Source organism: Lutzomyia longipalpis, chromosome 3 (genome assembly GCF_024334085.1).
Source record: "Lutzomyia longipalpis isolate SR_M1_2022 chromosome 3, ASM2433408v1".
NCBI lineage: Eukaryota > Metazoa > Arthropoda > Insecta > Diptera > Psychodidae > Lutzomyia > Lutzomyia longipalpis.
This window is the reverse complement of record NC_074709.1, coordinates 10,987,647-11,009,071: the sequence shown is the minus strand read 5'-3', so window position 1 is coordinate 11,009,071 and position 21,425 is coordinate 10,987,647. Positions and strand designations below refer to the sequence as shown.

The 21,425-nt window shown below is 35.9% G+C and overlaps 1 protein-coding gene across 2 annotated transcripts in view; it reads right to left on the bottom strand.

Moving 5' to 3' along the window:
- LOC129792106 (dendritic arbor reduction protein 1) overlaps positions 1-21,425 on the bottom strand; it is a 59,206-nt gene that overhangs the window by 7,371 nt on the left and 30,410 nt on the right. The window contains exons 2-5 of one of the 2 annotated variants that reach the window (XM_055830882.1): positions 11,985-12,323; positions 11,224-11,580; positions 10,740-11,160; positions 8,389-8,448 (exon numbers count right to left, since the gene is read on the bottom strand). In XM_055830882.1, the coding sequence (XP_055686857.1) occupies positions 8,389-8,448; positions 10,740-11,160; positions 11,224-11,580; positions 11,985-12,323 (1,177 nt within the window). Of the gene's footprint in view, positions 1-8,388; positions 8,449-10,739; positions 11,581-11,984; positions 12,324-21,425 lie in introns of both variants that reach the window. The other variant, XM_055830881.1, reaches the window with a different exon arrangement.

The window sequence follows — 21,425 nt, the reverse complement described above, 5'->3', positions numbered from 1 at the left end:
CAACCGCACAACTGCACAATCCAAGATTGAAAGCCATATTGATTTTGTGCACATATGAGAAAAATTTTTTAAGGAAATTCTAAGTTCAAATAACTCAAAAAACTCATAAACGTCTGAAAACTTTCTCATCCACCTCCACAACATAAATCAGAACTTTTTGCACAAAATTTTTGTGACAAAGGTGGTGGTCCGTTCTAGGCAAAAATAGAAAAAAAAAAGAAATCCTCAACATGCTGTAGCATTAATTTGCTTGGCAATAGAAGTCCTCATCAGAGTGGTGCTGGCTGATGCAAAGATGAAGAAGGGAGAGGGTGAGAGAGCATAAGCTCAATTTGCACATAATAGCACGGCATTTTGACCGGATACTCAACACCCACGGGTTTTTTCGTTGATGCTCTAGAGGCAAGCAAATGAGCGAAAATACATGTAGCCTTCGCAATCATTAGAGCTCTCGCGGCTTTTCCGTTCTTTTGCTTCTCCTCCTCGCACCTTTCACATAGCACCAAATATCCCTCTCATCGCATTGAATTCTCCTCAATAAATTGTGTATTAGATGCCTTGTCTTTCGTCAATTGGCGCTAACACTACGCACACAAAAAAACTATCTGATTGACAGAAACATTGCGTAAAATTTCATTGGAAATCAACAATAATGTAGCCATGGTGCGAAATGCGGGGACCGTCGTCTCTCACTTTTAATTCCTTCTCATATTTTTTTTGTTTGAACGAATTTTTGAATTATGTGTATGGAGACCCGAAATTGTCGTCTCTCAACACTCTTTTGGGCAAAAAAGAGATTTGTGTTTATTGAAAGCACACACAGACAATATATACTTTGGGGCTCAATTGATCAAATCGCAACCGCGGGAGCTAACGCGTGAGCCCGCGAAATCCAGCTGCGATTAACCACCAAATTGGCGCACGTGTTACTCACACACATTTTCTCCTACATCTTGACCATTTTTCCGCCCGCAGCCCATTTGCCACCCCGCTAAGCTACTCTCTGCACTATATAAGATCTCAACTTCCCGTAAGCAAAACTGGTCAGCACGCGTCAGAATCTTTCTTCTTGTGGCCTCATAATCACTCTATCTCGCACTCATTTTCCACCTCTTTTCCCTTCATCTCAACATAAGATGCGCGATCTTTCTTTGCTTCTCCATGGCGTGTGCATTCAATCAACTTCTAAAGGGGCTTTTTCTTTTTTTCCCTTTTAAATTCATTCATTCTCTCCATCAACTCATGTGATTTAAATGTCTCATCCATTACACACGGAATTCAAAGTTAAATAGTTTCAAGAGCAATTAAGTGAGTGATTATTCGTAACACCTGAGGCGAGAAATGAAAGAAGCAAAAAAAAGCAGGCACTTTTGAGTCATTGTGAGTGATTTGTATTACTAAATCGGCGGTATTATTCACACAACTATAAGGACTATTCAATCATTTTGAGGGGCACGCAGATCTAAACTTGACAAAATTCAATTACAAAATATCCACCACTTTGTTCTTGACTGTGTGGTCGGAGATTTATAAAATGTCTCAGCATTATATTGCTTTCAGTTACATTCTATCTTTCATTCTTTCCTTTTGTTTCTTCTAATCTTGTTTTATTTCTTTTGCTCACAATTATCATGCATTGATTTTCTTTATTCCTGTTAATTGCATTTTTATTTGACATTGAAAAAAAATCAAAATAAGAATTAAATAAATAAATTTCCTTTCCTTTGTAGACCCTGATGAAGGGTTGATTTTAAATCGAAAAATAAGATATATTCGTTGCAATTTCAATCTGTATCAGAGAGATATCAATAAATATTCCCCCTATCAGTGATAGATAAGAGCGAAGGAAAAGAATGATTCTTGATAAAAACAATAAAGTCTCAGTATTTTATACGGGATAGTGAACAGGAGATTATCACTGAATCAGGGTCTGAATGGTTGCACACATTGTGGTAAAAAAAGGGAAAAGAAATGGAGGGAATAACAAGAAAGTCAAACAGAGTTCGCTAAATGTTCAATGTATAGTACAACAACACAGTGGTGCAAGCATGAAGATTATGATGAAGAAGAGGAAGATTGGTGCTCTTCATGGCGTAACCTCTACTCATTCTTCATGTCTCGCCATTCCTCAATGGAAACAACACACCGAGCGCAGCAAACAACGGCGAAGACGTAAAAGGTGCGGAGAAGTCATGTCTCGTACAATGGGAAAAATTGTGGTGGTTCGTGGATTAAAACCAAATGCACCACGCGGATGAGGAAGAGCGAGATGGGTGATGAGTTGAATGAATGAATGTTTCGTATCAATGGGAAGAAAACCACACTCAATCACAAGCTCGCAGGAAAGCCCGCTTAAGAAACCTCGCGCTCTCTCATCTGCTTTTGCGCGACCGGGGAGTTTATCGTGCTCACCGGGATCAGGTCGATCAGGTACATTAAATGAGATGAGATTGTGCGCACAACGCGCGTGGGTGGGAGATCATCTCTCTCTCTCCCCCCGAAAATTTCTTCTTTGTAAACAACGCGTGGAATTGAAAGTAAGACAATCCGCAATGAAGAATAAAAAGGGAGAGTATATGAACGTTGATGATGCGCGGGAAATCTTCCCAAATTGCACGTACCAAAATAGGCGTCATCGATATGTCTTCAATCGAAAAAAAAATCCACAAGAAAAAAAATCGAAAATCACGGATCGAATGAAGAGGAAATAATTATTGGGTTTGTAGCTTCACGTCTTTTTGGACGAAGACATATAATTATGCGGGGCGATTGCTATTTTTTTGTGATATTTCAATTAAAACCATTCGCCGGGTGGAATGGATTTTAGAATAAAGACAACACTCGAATGACCTCTTGAACTTTCTTCTTCGACTCGCGTGTGTTTACGTCCAAATAACAACTGTATTTACATTTTAACCTTTCACCATTCTCCTCCACATGGGAGCTTTAAGGTGAATCATCAGCTTCATTTATGTTAATTTCTTCGTTGAATTTTGATTAATTTACATGAAGAGCTTTGAAGAATAAAAAAATCTGCATGAAAAGCTCTTGAAAAGCTTTAACATTTATTTGGTAAAATTATGAGGAAGAATTTGCCGCTTTCGATTTATTCTCAAGCACGAATATTTCTGTATTTTGCTGTTCAAAAAAAATAAAGAAACCTTTTCCTTTTTTTAGTCAAACAAGAGAGACTTTCTTTAATTTTAATAAAATACCAACAAGAGACATATTTTTTGAGGTGCAATTTATTTTAGTCGCATCCCAAACAATTTCTCATATTTCACGCGGAATTTCGTGGTTTGTATGCTTCCGCGACTTTTTTTTTCTTTGCTGGTACATTGAGCATAATAATGGTAGAAGAAAAGAAGTGGTTTCTTTAGGTGGCCCTTCGAACAATATCTCATTTTCTCCTCCTTGTTGGCATGGCTACCAAAGAGAGGCAAATAGTAGAGCATATACACACACCACACGTGAAATTCTCTTCTTGTTATGAGTCGCAAATTTAGGTCAATCATTCACCACACACAATTTAATTTTTTTCACGCCACAGCACCCGAATGACTCACACTCATGGTATTTTATTGCCATATATCTAAAATAAAATTCACACAGCATTTAATTCCATTTGGAAACTATCAATTTTCTCTGGGCAGCGCCTCTCAAAAGAAATCTCAAAACAGATCGTGTGGTGGAGTGTTTGAGTTGCCAATTCCAACACGATGGAAAATTCAATGTGTCGCACGAGATAATTTTCTGACAAAAACAAACGATTGGATATCGCTTTGGGATCACTGATTTATGAATATTCCACAAAATTCATGAATAATTTCTCATAAAAAAAACCAAATGGAATATTTTCCAATGGGAGCTTTATCAGCTTTTATTCTCACACCATATACCCTCTCTATGGCGCTCACGGAGACCCCGAGCAATTTCAGAAATATCTATATCGTTCACACCAATATATATGTAGCATGGAAAGGTCAATGATATAAATCATAAAACCTATACGTTTAGATATATAATAATTCCTCGAGAGAGACTCTTTGAGAAAACAATCAAGAAAACAATAGGAAGTGATTTACTCTGTTGAAAATTCCTCGCTATATTTTTTAATTTATTTATTCTGCCCCCCCCCCTCTATGTGAATTAGCATAAAACATACACGAAATTGGGATAAGAAATTCACACGAATTTTGATCAAAATGCTAAGAAGAAGAGCATCGAATTAAGACTTTAAGCTTAATGCTCTTGTGTGTTTTGTAAGATTAATCATAAATTAAAATATAAATTCCAACCTTCAAAAATGTTTCATTCTTTAAAACATTGAGATACATATATTTTCCGTATGGGGCGCGTACGGACGTCAAATACTGTCCACGAATGATGAATTGCGGTGTATATTTTACAAAACAAATTGTTTTATTGCACACAAAAGTGGAGTTGTGTGGCACAAAAAAAATCCCAACAAAATCAAATACAAAAGCTTTGAGTGCAAAAAGACTATGTATATATGGAGAATTTTATGTATATATAAAATATGAAATAGCTTGAGTATTTATTGCTCACCTCCCAGGTGTAAGAACTGCCATTTTATCTCCTTTTTACCATTTAACACATCACACATTTCAATTTACATAAAATTTATTCACCTTTGCATAAATTTTATATGTTCCAACAAAAAAGGTAAAAACAATTTTTGTTTGATAAGAAAATGTGCAGGAATTTAGGGAGCATTGTTGTGAAGTTTTTTTTCTTAAATTGAAAGAACTTCAGAAGCTAAAAGCTTTCGGTGCAATAGAAGTCTTAAAAGCTTGATCCATTTTCTTGCCAAAGAATTAACAGATCAAGAAGAAAACATATTTTCCTAAAACTTTGAGCTTTTTGAGAGCTTTCAGAGAAAAATATATAGATAAAAAAGCTCCACAAATTAATGAATAAATATTTTAATATTTAACTGATCCTGAAACAAACAACTAAATCAATTCAAATAGATAAATCATCGAAGATATAAATAAATCAAAATTCTTAATTTGAAACCGCAATCATGAGTTGTTATACCAATAAAAAGAAACAATTTATTGCAATAAATTTCAATGCACTAAAAATAGCAAAACTATTAAAGTAAAAAATAAGACAATTTAATAAATCCACGAGTGTGAATTTGCCATAAACTTTTTTTTTTCTTTTTGAACATACAGGCACAACATGGTGTAAGCCATGCGTCTTACTCGTTGCTTTTTTTTTCAGCGTAAAGCAGCATCAGGAACAAGAAATTGATATGCAAAACATAATCGATTGGAATTCTCTCGGCGTTTTAGTTTTGTTACTGTCTTATTTTGCCTCCCCACCAACTTCTTCTCAATCACCAACTAACCGTTAAAGTGCTTGGTGAGATTAATAAAAATTATCCAACAAACAAAACGTGATGGAAATACGCGAGTAATTGATATTGGGCTAAAAATGGTCAAAAGAAATAGATATAATTCAATGTCAAGTTCTCATATAGACAAAAATATTGCTCAATGAGCTTTATTGAGATTGAGACATGCCCGCAAAAAAGTGTCTGAGTGCTGTTGCGAGAGTTTGTTAGACGAAGTATTGATGAAAAAAAAAAGATTTATTGTGTGCTTTTTTTTTCTCTCTACGTTCTCAAGCGGCATTCCGCACTAAAACTATCGAACGTTCAATTGTGCGCGCATAATTACAAACAATATAAATTTTGAATGCGATTGGAAATGAATTTTGTCTCGTAAATTGGACCTCCGAGAGGTTCTCTGCAAAAAAAAAATTCCGCGAGAATTGTTTTGATTTTCATTTGTGCGCGCACCGTGCTTAAATTCACACAAAAGAGCTTTTTGTGTAAAATGGAAGAGATATATAAAATGTTGCTTTTAGCCTTCCAGTTTTGCATCGCGAAGGTTGATCTGCAGTCTTACTTTTCCAACAAGATATTGGGTTATATCTCGCAAAATTTTATATCGTTCCGTGTTTTTAAAAGCTTACAGTAACATTTTATTCTACATACATTATGTACACATAGAGCCTACATATGTACATACATATGTAAAGCCTTCAGAAGAAAATAAAATTTCCCATGTTCTCCCCTTCAATTGAAATTAGAAACTCTACATCTCATAGAGCACATGGCACTCGTGCCTTATTTATGCGGGTTAAGTCGCTCCACACAGTGAATGTGAGCTCTAGAGATGACAAGATGACTCCCAAGAGTGAGTCAGAGAAGCCAGAAATAGCCATTGAAACGATCTGCAAAGTTTTTTTTTGTACCTCAACTCAACATCTTTGCATAAATTCTGCCACTTGGGAAGCATTCTGATTTACATTCAAAGTTATTCCTCAAAATCAACACTAACTAATATATTGCAAAAAAAGCTCCTCTATCGAACTTAAAACCACCAGAAAGAAGGAGCGTTAGACTATTAGAAGAAATTCGCACGGTAAATGTGTACACACGAGGCTATATAGGAGAAGAAAAAAAAGGCAATTAATTGAGTTCTTTGCCGTATGTAAAAGTCCTTCAAGAATATAAATTCATCCAGATAACTGTTGCACAGAGGTATCAATTAAAATACAGAAAATACAGCGACTGTGTAGCACATACAAGAGATTCTAGAAGTCACGAAGAGTCAATTGATTTGACACGGAAGTAATTGATTTCTTATTGTTATTTATTGCTTCGATTGCAGATCAATCATCGAGTTATTATCTCAAAGCTAAGATTAGGGGCTTTACGACTAAATAATAATTCTCGTCTTGTTTTTTTCTGTTCTTCTTATGACGAAATAGAGTTTTATTGAATATTTTTTTACGGAGATTCTTGATAATTCTATTATTTGTGTATTTAAAATGGAAAATTTTCTGTTACCTATGGAGTATAGTAATGAAGCTTTAAATTAAAGCTTTCTTAAACATTTATAGTCTTTCAAAATAATATTTTTAAAGATTACAATGACAAGTATTCTGAAGCTTCCTTTAAGAATTATCGAATTTTTTTTTCAATTTCAACACAGAATTTATTTTAAGCAAATAATTGTATGTTCTTTATAAAGAACTTTATATTCTTTCATTATTTTTTTTTAAATAGTTTAATAAAATCATCGAATATTCTTCTTTCAGTAGCCTTTTAAATTATTTATCATTGAGTTGAATAAATAAATTATAATCTTATATAAAAAATAAATAAATTCAACAGAAAAAGCTGTGTCTGAAAGAAACACAGCTAAAAGAGGTCAGAATAAGACCATCCTCCTGTATTGTAAAATATGATAAAATATCTCACTAAATCACTTCTTTTCCTATAAAATCTCAGCAAAAGAATTAATTTTCTTTCCATGAAGACCTCCTAAGACGATTCTGTGGCAAAGAATCATCCAAAATATACTTCTGAGAGCATCAGAATTACTTTCAAGCACTCTCTCTAGCTCTTTAAATAATTTGATTGATATCAAATAAAAATTCCCCCTTAACGTATTCTAGATAATTGATATTATTACTAAAATAACTAATAGTGCTATCAAAACATTTGATTAGCATGGCATCTTCAGTGGAGAGCCCTCGTGAAGTGTTAGAAATGCATGTAATGATCACAGCGTGAGCCAAACTAAAATCCCCCCATTTATCCCACTGTGTGTGGGTGCCTATAAAATTGTGAATATTATGGGATATTATAAAATTTTGAACCTAAATCGAATAATATTTAGTGACGAGGGAGAAATTCCAATGTGGTGCCGGACTTTTTATCACTTTGCCAATTCCTCGTATGGCCCGCAAGGTGACCGTCCTATGGTTATTTTCTCTCTTTACTTGAGTTTCTTTTATTTTTACAACATCCACCACGCGACTTCTTTATTTTCATCTTCTGCAACACTGTTACGGGTTAAAATGTTCATTTGACATTGTTTAAAATGGCACATTCTTGTGGGTTTCCCCTCTCACACACAAATGTGGGGAGCTTCCTCATATATGAGGTGGACATCAGATGGAAATTATCTTCAGATTTAATTGAGGTGGATTTTTTAAAAAAAATTTTATCATCTGTGTGTTTCTCTTTTAGAAGTTGGAGGTAAGTTATTTTAAGTGTTTGGTGTCTAAATAAGTATTAATCAAATTAATTTCTTTTATGAACATTTTCTGTATAAACATAATCTCCACAGAAGTCATTAATAATGCCATAAATACAAAAATATATTCCGTAATAAAATATTATTTAATGCAGTCATTAATTTTTTTTTGTAACTCGCTTCTCTCACACAAAACCCCATCACTGTGCGCGTGGAGAAGCTACATAAATGTGGATGATGGCATGTTGGTTTTTTTTTCTTTCTTATTATTGAGAAATAAAAAGAAGAAAAGAAGGATTTAACTCACCTGTGTGAATTCGCTGATGGGCTTTGAGGTGTGAACTTTTTGTGTAGACTTTTGCGCATCCTGAAGAGGAAAATTCAATAAAAGAAAAATCATTAAAATGGATTTTCTTGCAGCTCTAAAGAAATCTAGATGAATCACAAAGTTGGTCACTCTTGCAATGAGTTTATTGACTCTTTTTTTTTAACCACAAAGGGAACTTTTTTTTATTAAAGTAAAATATTTTTGGAGAAATTGCCTTGAGGAATTTCGCACAAGATTCTGTGAGACGTGAGAAGAAGAAAAAAAAAGATATTAAATTCCTGCTGCAGTTACGACAACGAGATACAGGCCACGAGAAAAGAGCCAAGAGCAACATAGTAATTGTTCATATCGACAGCATGTGAAGGAAGGAAAAAAAAGGCAATAAGAAATTAAATCAAAAGGAAGAGAAAAAAATGCAAATCGTTTTGTAATGGCGAGAGTGTAATAATTTAAATGCGATTATTGCGAATTTCGTCACATTTTCGAACTCGTTAATTTTTAATGGGTGCAATTAATTGAACGATATGGGTAATTCGGCGTATTTATTTCTTTTTTTTTTGTTACTGCTCATTGTTGAACTCTTTTGATCCAGCTGCGAAATATATTTCTGTGAGCACGCAGCCGCTTTTTTTTTAGAAATTGCATACGCGGGAAATATTTTTTTGAAAGATTTATACAAGTTAATTGTTTTCTCCTTTGCGGTCAAGCATCTGACACAATTTCTGCGGGATTTTTTTTATTTTTTTTTCTTAACTTCTTCTTCACCAATATTGACCATGGAGGTTTATGTACATTTTACACTTCCTCCCAAGTGAAGCTGTGATGTGTGTGCTTCTGTGGATTCTTGTGAATGAATGAATCTGTTTAGCCCAAGTTGCAGGCTTCGCTGTGGCAATAAATCTCACAGTGGCGATTGTAGCATAAAGGTAGGTAGGTATATAAGAGAAGTTGAAGTGCGAGATCGGGCAGAAGACAAACTAAAAGAGATGAACTTGAAGGGGCGAAGCATTATAATTCATTTTCATGCTGAACTTCAGAGACATTTATGATTAATCTGAGAGAATTTCTTTTGATTTCCTTGAAGATTTATTCTTGATTTAAAATGGAATAAAAAGGATTTCTTTATTTATTTTTTCCCACCTGAGTTAAAGTGCTGATAAGAGGATCTAACTTTCTTGGGAAATTAATACTTGTGTATAAGAAAAATTCAAAAAATAACCGTTAAATTTTAATCCCTTTAAGACCCTAAAAAATCCTCATTGACCATCCCCCGAGAAGAGAGCCCCGATTCACGGAAAAAAAGAGCTTTACAGCTTCATTCCTTCTTATGGATTCGCTCTTCTTCAGACATCGCGGTCAGATAGTAAAGTGGACGAATTGCAAGATGAAAAAGAAGATGGATCAGCAGGAGAAGGTACAAAAAAGAGTCGAAGATTCAGTCAAACAGTTGCTCCGTGCTGTGAGGCAAACATTCAGCACGGTCGGAATGGCAATTCTAGTCCACTTCAAAATAAATGGGGAGCCTCTTCGCGACTTCTGCCTCCCTTTTTTCTTTAAATAAAAACGTTCCACATGGTACTGGATTGTTATTTATGGGATGTTGGTGAGTGTGATTCTTGCTGTTCACTTCATCTCACGATTAACAGGTATTTTTCCGCGTGATGGAGTAAAGCGGGAATGAATGAAAAGGTCCCATATCCATTGCGGAGTATATATGACTTATGAGGTTCTACGGAAAGTTCTGGGTATAAGATTATCTCGATTAAGCTCTGTCTTTTGTGCCAGGAAAAAATAATCTAGAAGATTTATCTCTTTGATCCTGAAAAAATTGAATAATTTGTTTCTTTGCTACAATTTCTTGACAATATTCTTTGGAGTTTAAGAATATTTTCTAAGCAAGAATATTGATAAAAAATATTTTTTTATCAAGAAAACTGAGGTGGAGTGAGTTACCTTCTATTGGGTAATTTCTGTAGGTCCTCAAAGAAATTTTTTGCCCTCAAGAATTAATTTATCTTCAAAATTTCAAAAAGCTTTCAACCCAGAGCTTTTCCATCAACCCAGGAAGATCTTGCTGCACTTTATGGACATACATAGCATGGTATAAGAAGATGTGAAAAGTATTTTTCAATCGTACAAGACAAATGGTAAAATGAGGCAAGACAAAGAGGTCTTTCAATTTGTCCGGTGATTGATTGAGATATCAGGCATCGGCATAAAAAGCCAATATAGCTACACAGATATAATATTCTTCTGCCATGTGGCACACACCACAATGGGTAATATAATGTGGCGGGTTTTGTATGGGAATAAGGCAAATGGAGACATACCGAGAAAATCACAGTGATGTATCCGCCGCTTCTCCAACTCCGGATTATTCCGTCGATTGTATTTGCCAACAATCTTCACTTGTGCCCCCTGCAGAACAATTGCCGAGGACGCGCTGTTCCTGTGGTTTGGTAGGCTGCCGCCACCTCCACTGGGGATTCCATTTGGTGTTGCCGGATGCTGGCTGCCGGTGGATGCATGTACCGACGTCGTGTGTGACGCATTGCCGGACATGGAGACTGGGTGCGATGGTGCCGATTGCTGTAGGTATGGTGGCGGTGGTGTTCGGCGCGGGGGGCCCTGCAGGGAGTTCCCCGGACTTCCGGGGTCTGAGCTTGGCGGTGTGAGCGGCGGGACGTACATGAGCCTTGAGATGGGTGCACAGAAATTCGAATTCTGCGGCGACATCTTTGTGTGGTAGTTCTGCACCGGGAGACAAGGACCATCAGGCAGGGGGATCACCGTGACGGCAGATGCTCTACTCACATGTGGATGATTCTGCTGCCAGCTGTAGTAGCTGCCCTGTGTGGAATTTGGTATGTGAACATGGCCACCATTGTGGGGGTGATTGCCATTTGTCGTGGGCCCCAAGTAGCCATTTAGTGGCCCCTGCAGTCCATGGGGTTGGTGTGGGTGCTGCGGTGGTGGATACCCCGATGGGGGAAGGTGGTAGAGTGCACCACCATTCTGGGTATGATGCCCCGTGGGTGGTTGGTGCAGAGATGAACTCGAGAGACTCTGATGCTGCTGCGGGTGGGTTTTTTCGGTTTTTATCTCCAACGGACTGAGAAGGGGGGACGCTAGAGGCTCCAACAGGTGATCATCGGATGCTTCCAGTTTTACCTGCAAGGATAAAACTTTCTTACAAAAGGCGATGGATGCTAAAACGTTATTTCTTCGTCGTTTTTCAATTCGAAAACTTTCTGCGATCGGTATGAAACACACGATCATTGAAACATTGATCGCTGATGAAATATGAAACATAAAATTTTATATTCTTAGCATAATTATCAGACGAGGTACATAATTACTTATGTTAAGATATTTTCACCATAAGAACATGGATACAAAAGGAGTAAAAGGATAAAAGTATGTATACGAAACAAAGATTCAAAATCAATGTTTTAAACTTAATTTCTAATGTTTTTTGTGTGTTTCATTAGTTTATGAAAACTTAACAGTAATGGCGCGATGGCGTCCTTTTATCAATGAACATTTTCTAGAGATTTTCAACATTTTCAACTAACTTGTGTAGCTCCTGCTATCGTGCCCAGCATAATTGCATTCTCAGGATCAATATTCTGTATGGAACTCGTGATATCCTCCCACAGGGGTGGCCGTAGGAAGGAATCATCCACCTCATTGCAGAGGATCTCTTTGCCTTTGGTGCCGAAAAAGAAATCTCTGCCATAGCTCTCGTAGATTTGATGATGTCCCCCGCTAAAGGTACTTCCGCTGATCGCACTGGATCCTCCGGCATCGGGTGAGTCGCCAATCTGGTGGTGCTGCACAACCTCGAGTTCAATGTCTGTGTCCAATTTGTGAAGTCGGCCCATCAGCTCATGCCGATACTCTAGTTCTGGTGACTGCGGAGAGGTAAGAAAAAAAGATTCCTTTGTGAGTAATTAATAACATTTTCGACGACAATTAATTATTTCACAAATTCTCAGTGTTAAATGTCAGCGTTGGAATACATTTTCTTTTTACTCTTCCACCATATCGGTCATTTATTAAAATGCGTGCGTGGATTTTTTTCTTCGCGTCTTGTTGATGGGAAAAAAAGCATAAAAGAAATTTTGAGTGCCCATGCAGAGTCCACAAAGAAATTTTCAAACTTTAACAGCAAAACTCTTTCTCTACATTTATTACTTTACTTTGTATTCTATATTTAATAATCTTCCCATGGGTCAAGGGGCGTTGGGGGAGGACGGTTTGATAGAGAGAAAAAATCGAATGTTCGTGTCTCTCAGTGGACATCATTTATTTTTATGTTTTGTAGTGTTGTGATGATGAGGGGCCTCAATGTGGCCCCATGGAAAAAAAATTTCTTGCTGTCTAAATAAGAAAAGACTCTGGGACACCGGGTCCGTATGAGACAACAATACCCAGCCACATCAGTCCTACAATGAAGCGCACAATATTGAGACTACCAGTCATTAATTTTCAATCTCGGTGGACGTCTCAAATTTTTGTGTGAACCTCCCCGCCGGAGATTTCACACTTTTCATTGTAAATTCGTGTGTGGCTCTAGGCTTCAACTTTTTTTTTATTTTGCCTCTCATCCACTAACATTTTGGCAGAAAAGACCCATCAATTTGGTCAAAAGATGTGCAATTCCATATTCTGAATGATTCGCGCCATTGAGAAAATCTTCATTTTTAACCCATTTCGGTTCGCTAGACGTCTGAAGTCGTCCAGTTACTTATTTTTATTTTTATACGCCGCGTAATAAAATATTACCTAATTTTTTTACGATTACCCGGCTGGTAAATATTCATTAATTACAACTAGATTATTTTATTACACGGAGCGTATAAAAATACATTTAATAAATCATTGTAAAAAATACTAACTTCTCGTGTCTTAAATGTAAAAAATTAGGAAAAGCTCTTAAATTAAAACTTATATAGGGGACATAGGGTGTAATTTAATTAAAGGGCTCCCAACCTACCCCGCTGGATGGTATAATATATCAAGATAATCTCAGCAGCTGCACTCTGTGCTCGCTCCATCATCATTGACACGATCAAATTTATTCAGCATAAGGTGATATTTGCTCAAATGGAAATTTATTTGTTCACAACAGCAAAGAGAAAAATCTACTATTTACATTATCAACTTGCACAATTATTGGCTTTGGCAAATAATAGAATTCTTAATGATGTTTAATCATTACATAGAGATGGAGAAGGAATAAATAGCCACTATCTTCTCCTTTCCGCTCACTTCCATCCGATTTTATTCACGGGGTGCGTTATTTAGGGAATTAAAGTACATAATTTACTAAAAAATCATTTATTTTAAAATATATAATAATTATATAAAAAAAATCTTAACCGTTTAAACTCTTTTAGCGACGCGGCATTTATTTATTTTTTTAATTTGCAATTGAAAAATGATATTATGAATGAGCCACCTGTTCATGTGTCGATAGCTAAATCGTTCAAAAATCAATTTATATTACTCAGCTGTGAAGAAATGATTTCTTCTCTCCATGTCCCGCCGAAAAAAAAGAGAAGAGATGTATTTCACAAACGGCAAAAATTCGAATAATGTAGCACAATCACGATTTTTCATTCGATGGCCACGGTAACATTTCATAAAGTGAAATAGCAATAGACAAATGGAAGTCAATTAATTTCCCGCATATTATTTACATTGAAAAAAAAATATCTCTGTGGTGCGTGCCTGTATTTTTTTCTTGTCTTTAGCGCACAACATCTCATTGGGTGTCTTGGTGGAGAGCGCACAAGAAGGAGGTTTGTAATAAATGGCTCTAAAGTTCTCACAAATCATAAGATGATTACCGCAGCAAGATGGATTATTGTTTTAGTTTCCGGTAGCATGTGAACAGAGTTAAATTGGTATTAGTCAAAATGTCAAGAAAGCTCCGCACGTCGTGAGTTTTTTTTTTGGGTGGAAAAGAAAATGCGACACACACGTAAAGAAGACCCATTGGGGCTTTTATTTTATAGGGGGACGTGGCCCAATTCGGACCACCGCCCAATTGCGACCGCCCCTTTTTCTCGTAAATGACGAAATATTATAAAATTAGTTTCACTACATTATGAAGATATTATAGTAAGGTAATGTTAGCGCCTAAAATAAATTAATTTGGTACACAACAGGACTAATAAAAAATCAAAATTCATTTTCAGCACTTGGCCAACATTTTCTGATTTTAGAAACTAAGTTGATATGAGTTTTTTTCCCACTATTATGTCTCATATTATGCCGCGTTTCTGTAGCTTAGAGGGTCTAGTTTATTACTTGATTTACAATTTTTTGAAAGATTTTAGGTATTTTAAGTAATTAAGTGAAAATGTAATACATGCAGAATGGTCTAATTGCGACCCCCAAAATGTTTCAATTCGGACCGTCTATTTCCACCATTCACCACGGTAAAGCAGTCGCGCATGCGTGTAGTGGTGTGGAAGTGTCTCTCTCACACAGACCGCGCTGTGTTTTGATTTCGGGAAAATCAATATTTTTTCACGTTTCTTGAAAGTTTTTTCGCAGTGAAAATGTTCCTACAGCCAAAAGGGAGTGCAGTTAGTGTAATTTACGCATTCCTCAGAAGAATTTTCGTGGATTTTCTGGGAATTACGTCAGTGGGTGCGCAATTGTCGGTGTGTGTGAAAGTGTGTGTAGTCACCTCAAGGGCGAAATGTCAAAACAAATGTGGGGAAAAATGAAAATAAATTCTTGATTTTCCGGCTTTTCCGGGTAATTCATGGTGTTTTTCCTATTTATAGTAGTGATAAAAGTGATCTACTAGTGAAAAACCCACAAATTACGGCAAAAACAGGGGGTCGCAATTGGAACACTCGGGGGGTCGCAATTAGAACACCGTGGTGAAAAAGTGCAATTTTAGCAACTTTTTTTAATTCCATTATTACTCAGAACAGGTAAGAGTTAGAAGGTTTGCATCTATAGAACAAAGTTAGCCTATTAAATGACCTTTCCAATGGTACCAAACTTGGAAAGATTTAATTCATTTTAATATGACTTTTTTCAATCCTTCTGAAACAGAATTTAGGGGGTCCGAATTGGGCCACGTTCCCCTACGAATTGTACGGCTGCCGCAGAGACATGGGAAATAAATATTTCTCCATTATAATGATGAAGAAGCTCAAAGCAAAATACATAAATTTTTACAATACACATCTCTCCTCATGTTGTGGTTACATATGACCAATAAGAGGAGAAATATGAAAAAAAAATCCCTGGTGATTGCATGGAATCAAAAAGACAAATGGAGTGCCATTAATAACGCAGCAGTTTTTAAGTAGTTCTTCGATATGACGTAACCCCATCAGGAGCGAGAATTTCTACATATTAAAACTGCTGAGAGAAAATTTATTAATCCATCTAACTTCATAAATCACTCAAAATGTGTTTTCATTTTTTTTCTGTTCATTCAATTCTTCTCTTTGGCAATAATATTTTTCTCTCTACTCCCGCATGCAAATATAGGCACGTGAGCTTTTATTTTTATATCCTTTAGTCTGTGTGCTTTATTTCCTTCTCATCTACATTGCTACAGTCAAGTCCTTGTTGACATACATATAATAACAAAAATACATAACATACATAAAATTCTCCTTGGCAAATTGCAATTGTATGCAAATAATTTGTGAACACAATGTAAAGTTGAGAGCCCCATTAAAGTAATCACTTCAGCACTCACGGCGTGTGCATATTGGATTGGAACAAAATGTGTAATGTAAGGTATATACATAAAAAGTGCGAGACAATTAATCTTCAATTGTACTTAAAGAGACAAATTTTAACTTTATAAAACCACCATTAATTTTATGTTTCACCTTTTATATAATTCCAATTGAATTTTTTTTTTATCTCATACCCTCGTGGTGCTATATTTTGTCACATTTGTGCCTTTGATGTTTTGCGACAGAGCACGAAAAAAAACTTATTGTTTCTCCTTCACTTGCTACACAAATATGATTTTTATGAGAACCTTTTATTTTATTATTATATAATTGCTCATTTATGCTTGTATATATAATTCAGTACAAGCTTCAGTATGAAAGCTGACCTTGCGTGGATTTATTATATTCTGTTATTGTTGATTTGCTTGAGCTTTGAGGCTTTTTTAAGTTGTGCTCTTGAAGAAAGTTTCAATGAGGGTGAGTTGAGAAGAATTTCTTTTAGCCAATTTTCATGTCTTGTATCCTTTTATCAATGCTGTCTCAAATATCTTTGGCTCAATTTATCGAACTCTTAAAATATATCTTTTCAAAATTCAAAACTAAAAGGCAAGTTTCGGAATAATCAAATATTAAGGTGGAGATGCGCAAAGAAAGGAAGAAAAATCTAATATTCCTCAGACAACAAATTCCGAAAGAATTTGGAGAATTTTCTGTGGAAACTGCTTTAATTTTAATGGGCAACAAACTCAACTTGACTGCTCCCAAATTATAATTAGAATCACCATCTATGTCACCTTTTGAGAAGATGTCTAAAGAAAGCTTAAACCAGTAGGAATGTTGATAAAACATGAATCACTTAACGCCAAATTCTCAATTTAGGGAAGCTCTTGAGACATTCTTCTTCGCGATATCTCGCGCGTCTTCAACTTTGCCACCAAATTCCGCATGAATATTCAGAATCACTATCAAATTAGACTGCGAGATAGTTAAGAAAAAATATTATACGTGATGAACCACAACATTTTAGATAAAAGAGTTCTTTCATGGGGTTATCTAATTCTTATATATTTTTTTTCGTTAGAGAGCTTTGAGAGATATTCTTAAGAACTTCTAAAACTGTTTAAAAAAAACATGAATTGCCTGACGCTTCTTTTGATCTTTTTCTCTTTTCTCTATAATGTTTGATACGCAGAGAATGATGGCGAAAGCTGGAAAATTTGCAATTTTTCGCAACATTGAACATTAAATGACTTCCAGATCATCCAATTTGGAACATAAATTAATTTTATCTGTCGCATTTAGAGCGTTGGTATGTCCTTATCTAAAACTTATAAGCGTGCTAAAATTAGACGTTGAACTTCTCCAAGAGAGAGAAGGAGACGCTTTTCCATTCAAGTTGGAAAAAAATCAGAGTTATTTTTGCAAATTGCGGGAATTTTTGCGCCATATCGCGTGTAAATGTTTATCGGAAAATAATGTGGTGTAGTTGGATGAATTTTATGTACAAAAAGATATATTTTTGTGTATTTGAAGAGCGATAAATGCATCGAAATTTTAACATTTTCCGCCGTTTTATTTGCTTGAAGATAACAAGAAATGTCTATTGCAAGGTGATTTCTCTAATCTCATTGTCGCCCATATTCTCCGCAAAAATTGCCGGATACCATGTTTCCCAATGACGTCTCTCGCCCCTCATCAACTTAAAGGATATTATGTATGTAATGTATATATAAATATTTCGCTTGAAAAGTGTCTTTTGTGGTGTATTTAACTTAAAAATTATAACCCATTCTGGGGAGTTTACTCTTGTGCATACATATATGAAGAAATAGTTGTTTGTAATTTGATAAAATTGAACCCTGACTCACAGTGCTGATATTTTCGTTTTTTTTTCCTTCTTTCCTTCTTTTCTTTAACACTCAAAAAAAAAAACATAAAAAACAGCTCATATATACGAAAATTTATTTGTCAATTTCCTTTATCACCTTCGTGTGCGTTGGTAAAGTGTTGGATGATTTTTTTTCCACAACTTATAGTCTGCTTGTGCAGTACTTAAGTGAAAAGTGCAAATATATTCCACAAATAGAGCCACAAGATGTTTGACTTTTTAGTGTGTAAAATTAGCGTTTCTCTTGATTGATGATTATATACCATTGGGTGGTTTAATCAGTAAGCAAATTGACGATAGTGGTTTTCGCCTTTTATCAGTCTCCGTGTGGCAAATTGATTTTTGTGCTGTCTGTGAGGAAAAAAATTACTTAAAAAACGAAAAAATTCACCTGAAAGACGCGCTTCACTTGAACTGTAAAGCAAAAGATATTTTTCATTGCTGCGCAGAGGGGCTAATAATTTACTAAAAAAAATGCTCTTGTCTCTGTGATAAGAAAATTCTTTTTCTTCTGCAATTTTTCTTCATATTTCCCTTTCTATTTATGCTGTGTGAATAACGGACATATTTATGCTTTAATGCGAAAGGAAATGAAAGTATACAACATGTTGGATATGCGTGTTGGCATAATGCAAATGAATAGCCTCTCTCTCTGTATGACCACGCGGACCTCGTGTAGCATTTATTGTGTGTTATTCATTTGCAAGAATTTCCCAACTTTTGTGGGTAACACGAGACTTTTCTAACCTCTCGCGGTGATCTTCATCGGCAATTCCGATCACACGACGCGATGTATTTTCTTCACATTATGAAAAATGAAATTGAATTTGATTACCCTTTTAGTCCTCCACCTCGCGGTCTCGCATCCCAAAATGCACAATGTCGATGGAATTCTGCACGCGAGAGAGAATAAATTGGAACACTGCGGTGGTGCACGGCATTACTTAATAGAGACTCTTTGGGTGATCACCGTGATCTTTGTTGTGAATTTCAATAGTTTCCCTACAATGATCATCACTTGATGTTGTAAAATCCAAACGGGCAGGAGAGGCCGCGTGTCTTGGGCAAAATGTCATTGCTAAACCGCGAGGGAAATGTATGTATCTCATATATACCTACAAAACTATATATAATCGTGAAAAATTCCATCCAAAGTTAAAAGAGATGACCTGATGACGATCAACGTTTGACGATCAATGTCTTTTGCATTTTAGCTTCTCTCTCGCTTCACACCTGTCCACCCGCAATGAACTTTATTCACAGTCAAAGTTGGAAGAATTTTTCCAAGAACCTACACAAAATTGGCAGCGTCTCCCTCACATTTTGTTAAATTATTTTCCATCAATTTTCTCTCTTTGTTTTTATTTCCAATCTATAAAATATAATATTTTCTGCTAATAAAAGGTAATCAAGTCATACTGTGTGGTGACTTGTGGTGGCTTTAATGTACCTCCAAAATGATGTAATATGAAGGAGAATTTAGAGTAAAATATCAAAATCGTGACCAATTCACGAAAGCGCGCCAAATACACAGTGCACATAAAACATTATGCGAGATAGCGATTTCTTCTTCAGCATTTGTGGGCAGACTTTTGGTTTTATACCTTTGAGGTGTAATTGGAAAGTCACCAAACCAAAAGGCTGCTGTTGCTGCTGATTCTCTTTCTCTCCTATGTACCCGCGATGTACTTCTATGCTCTGCTGAAGCTCGGCTTTTTATAGTGAAGAACGGAATTGTCTTCATAAAAAGCTTCTTGAATTTTCCTCACTTTAAATGTTTTTTCATTTAAACATTTCTCAAGAATTTTTTTTCTCCACAAAAGAGATCTTCTATTAAGGATAACAAGTTCTGCCATTGATACTTTAGTATATTAGTAAGGAAATCAAATTAACAAACTTACGCCATCTATTGGAAATTTTTGATTGATCTTCTTCAGCATTTTTTTTAGCCATTTTTGCACAACACTGTAGCCACTCAATCAACTCCAAAATTCCCATAGTGCACAATTTATGTCTCAGAGTGATTCAATTGACTCTCCGGCAAAGTGAATCACATTTATTTATGCGAAAATATAGTTAGTTTGGGTGAATTGCGAAAATTTTCTTTATGATATCGGCGGCACTAACCATTTAAAATGTGATTTTGAGCGATTGCCAATTGAGCCGGTTTCAATGAATGCACACCGCGCGCGGTCCTTTTGGCCAGGTAATGGGGCAAGAGAGCACACACGTGAAATTGAATGATGACATCGATCGCACAGATGAAGCATATAAAGCGGTGTAACTTTAATTACCATTTCATTGTACTTCCAATACAATATTTTTCCTTCGATCACAATTACTTGGTGTTGTAGTCACAATATGTATAATCCATACGACGATCGCTAGTCCATTCCTTGTATCTAATTGCGATCTTTTGTCTCAAAATTGCGCAAAAATATTTAAGTAATGCTTGCAATTAGTGGTGCTTAATTGGTTATTGGAAGACTATGTGGCATGGCAAATTGCACGCGGGGAATGTGTTTGAGTTTACATTGAAATGCAATGTGGAATCATTCCACAACAATATCATTTTGCTTTTGTACTATATATGAAAGATCAACTTGGTGATCGATGATTCTATATTATTTATAAACTACCAACATATTTATGACGCAGTGAGTGCGAAATGCCTCAGATTCCATCGTTTTTTTTTAATCTTCTCTCATAAAAAGCACTTTTTTCCACTCTCCCTCCTGTCTCATTACTGGCATGTGAGAAGTCTATTTGTTCTCAGTCTTGAGAGCGTGGATTTTTGCAATGCACTTTGTGTTAGGTTGCTGGAAGATGGAACGTACAATGGGCACCTATAGTACATATTATGGGGCAAAGTGGAGCCCATGCAAGAAGCGCAAAAGAAGTTTCAATGAGCCAAAGTCGTGACAATTGCGACCTAATGATCTATCATTGAGCTTTTCTGGGTGTTTTCAGTGTTGTACATGTATTATATACACTACTTGGAGGACCAGTTGCTTTTGTACTTTTCACCACGTTCGACAGATACCGCAGACATAATGTTACATTAGCAAGATATATTGTAAGAGCAGCACCTCTACTCTGTTTTCTGTCTGCACTTTAATGCCACTGAATAATTGCAAGATTTTTCTCCAATATATATTGGATTAGATTAGAAGAATTTGTTCCCTTAACTGCTTCACTTGCTTCTTTGTTTTAATCCTCCGCCTTGAGAAAGTGGCGCCATCTCTCAAGGACTCTGCTGCTTCACTAACCGTTTAGGAACTATTTTTTCAGTCTCAATGCTATTTTTAATTTAATCTTAATAAATTCACAGAGAACATAAAAGTTTAAAAAAGGAAGGAAGGAAAAAATCGAAATTTGTACCACAATCGGAGGCCTTGTTGGGGGGA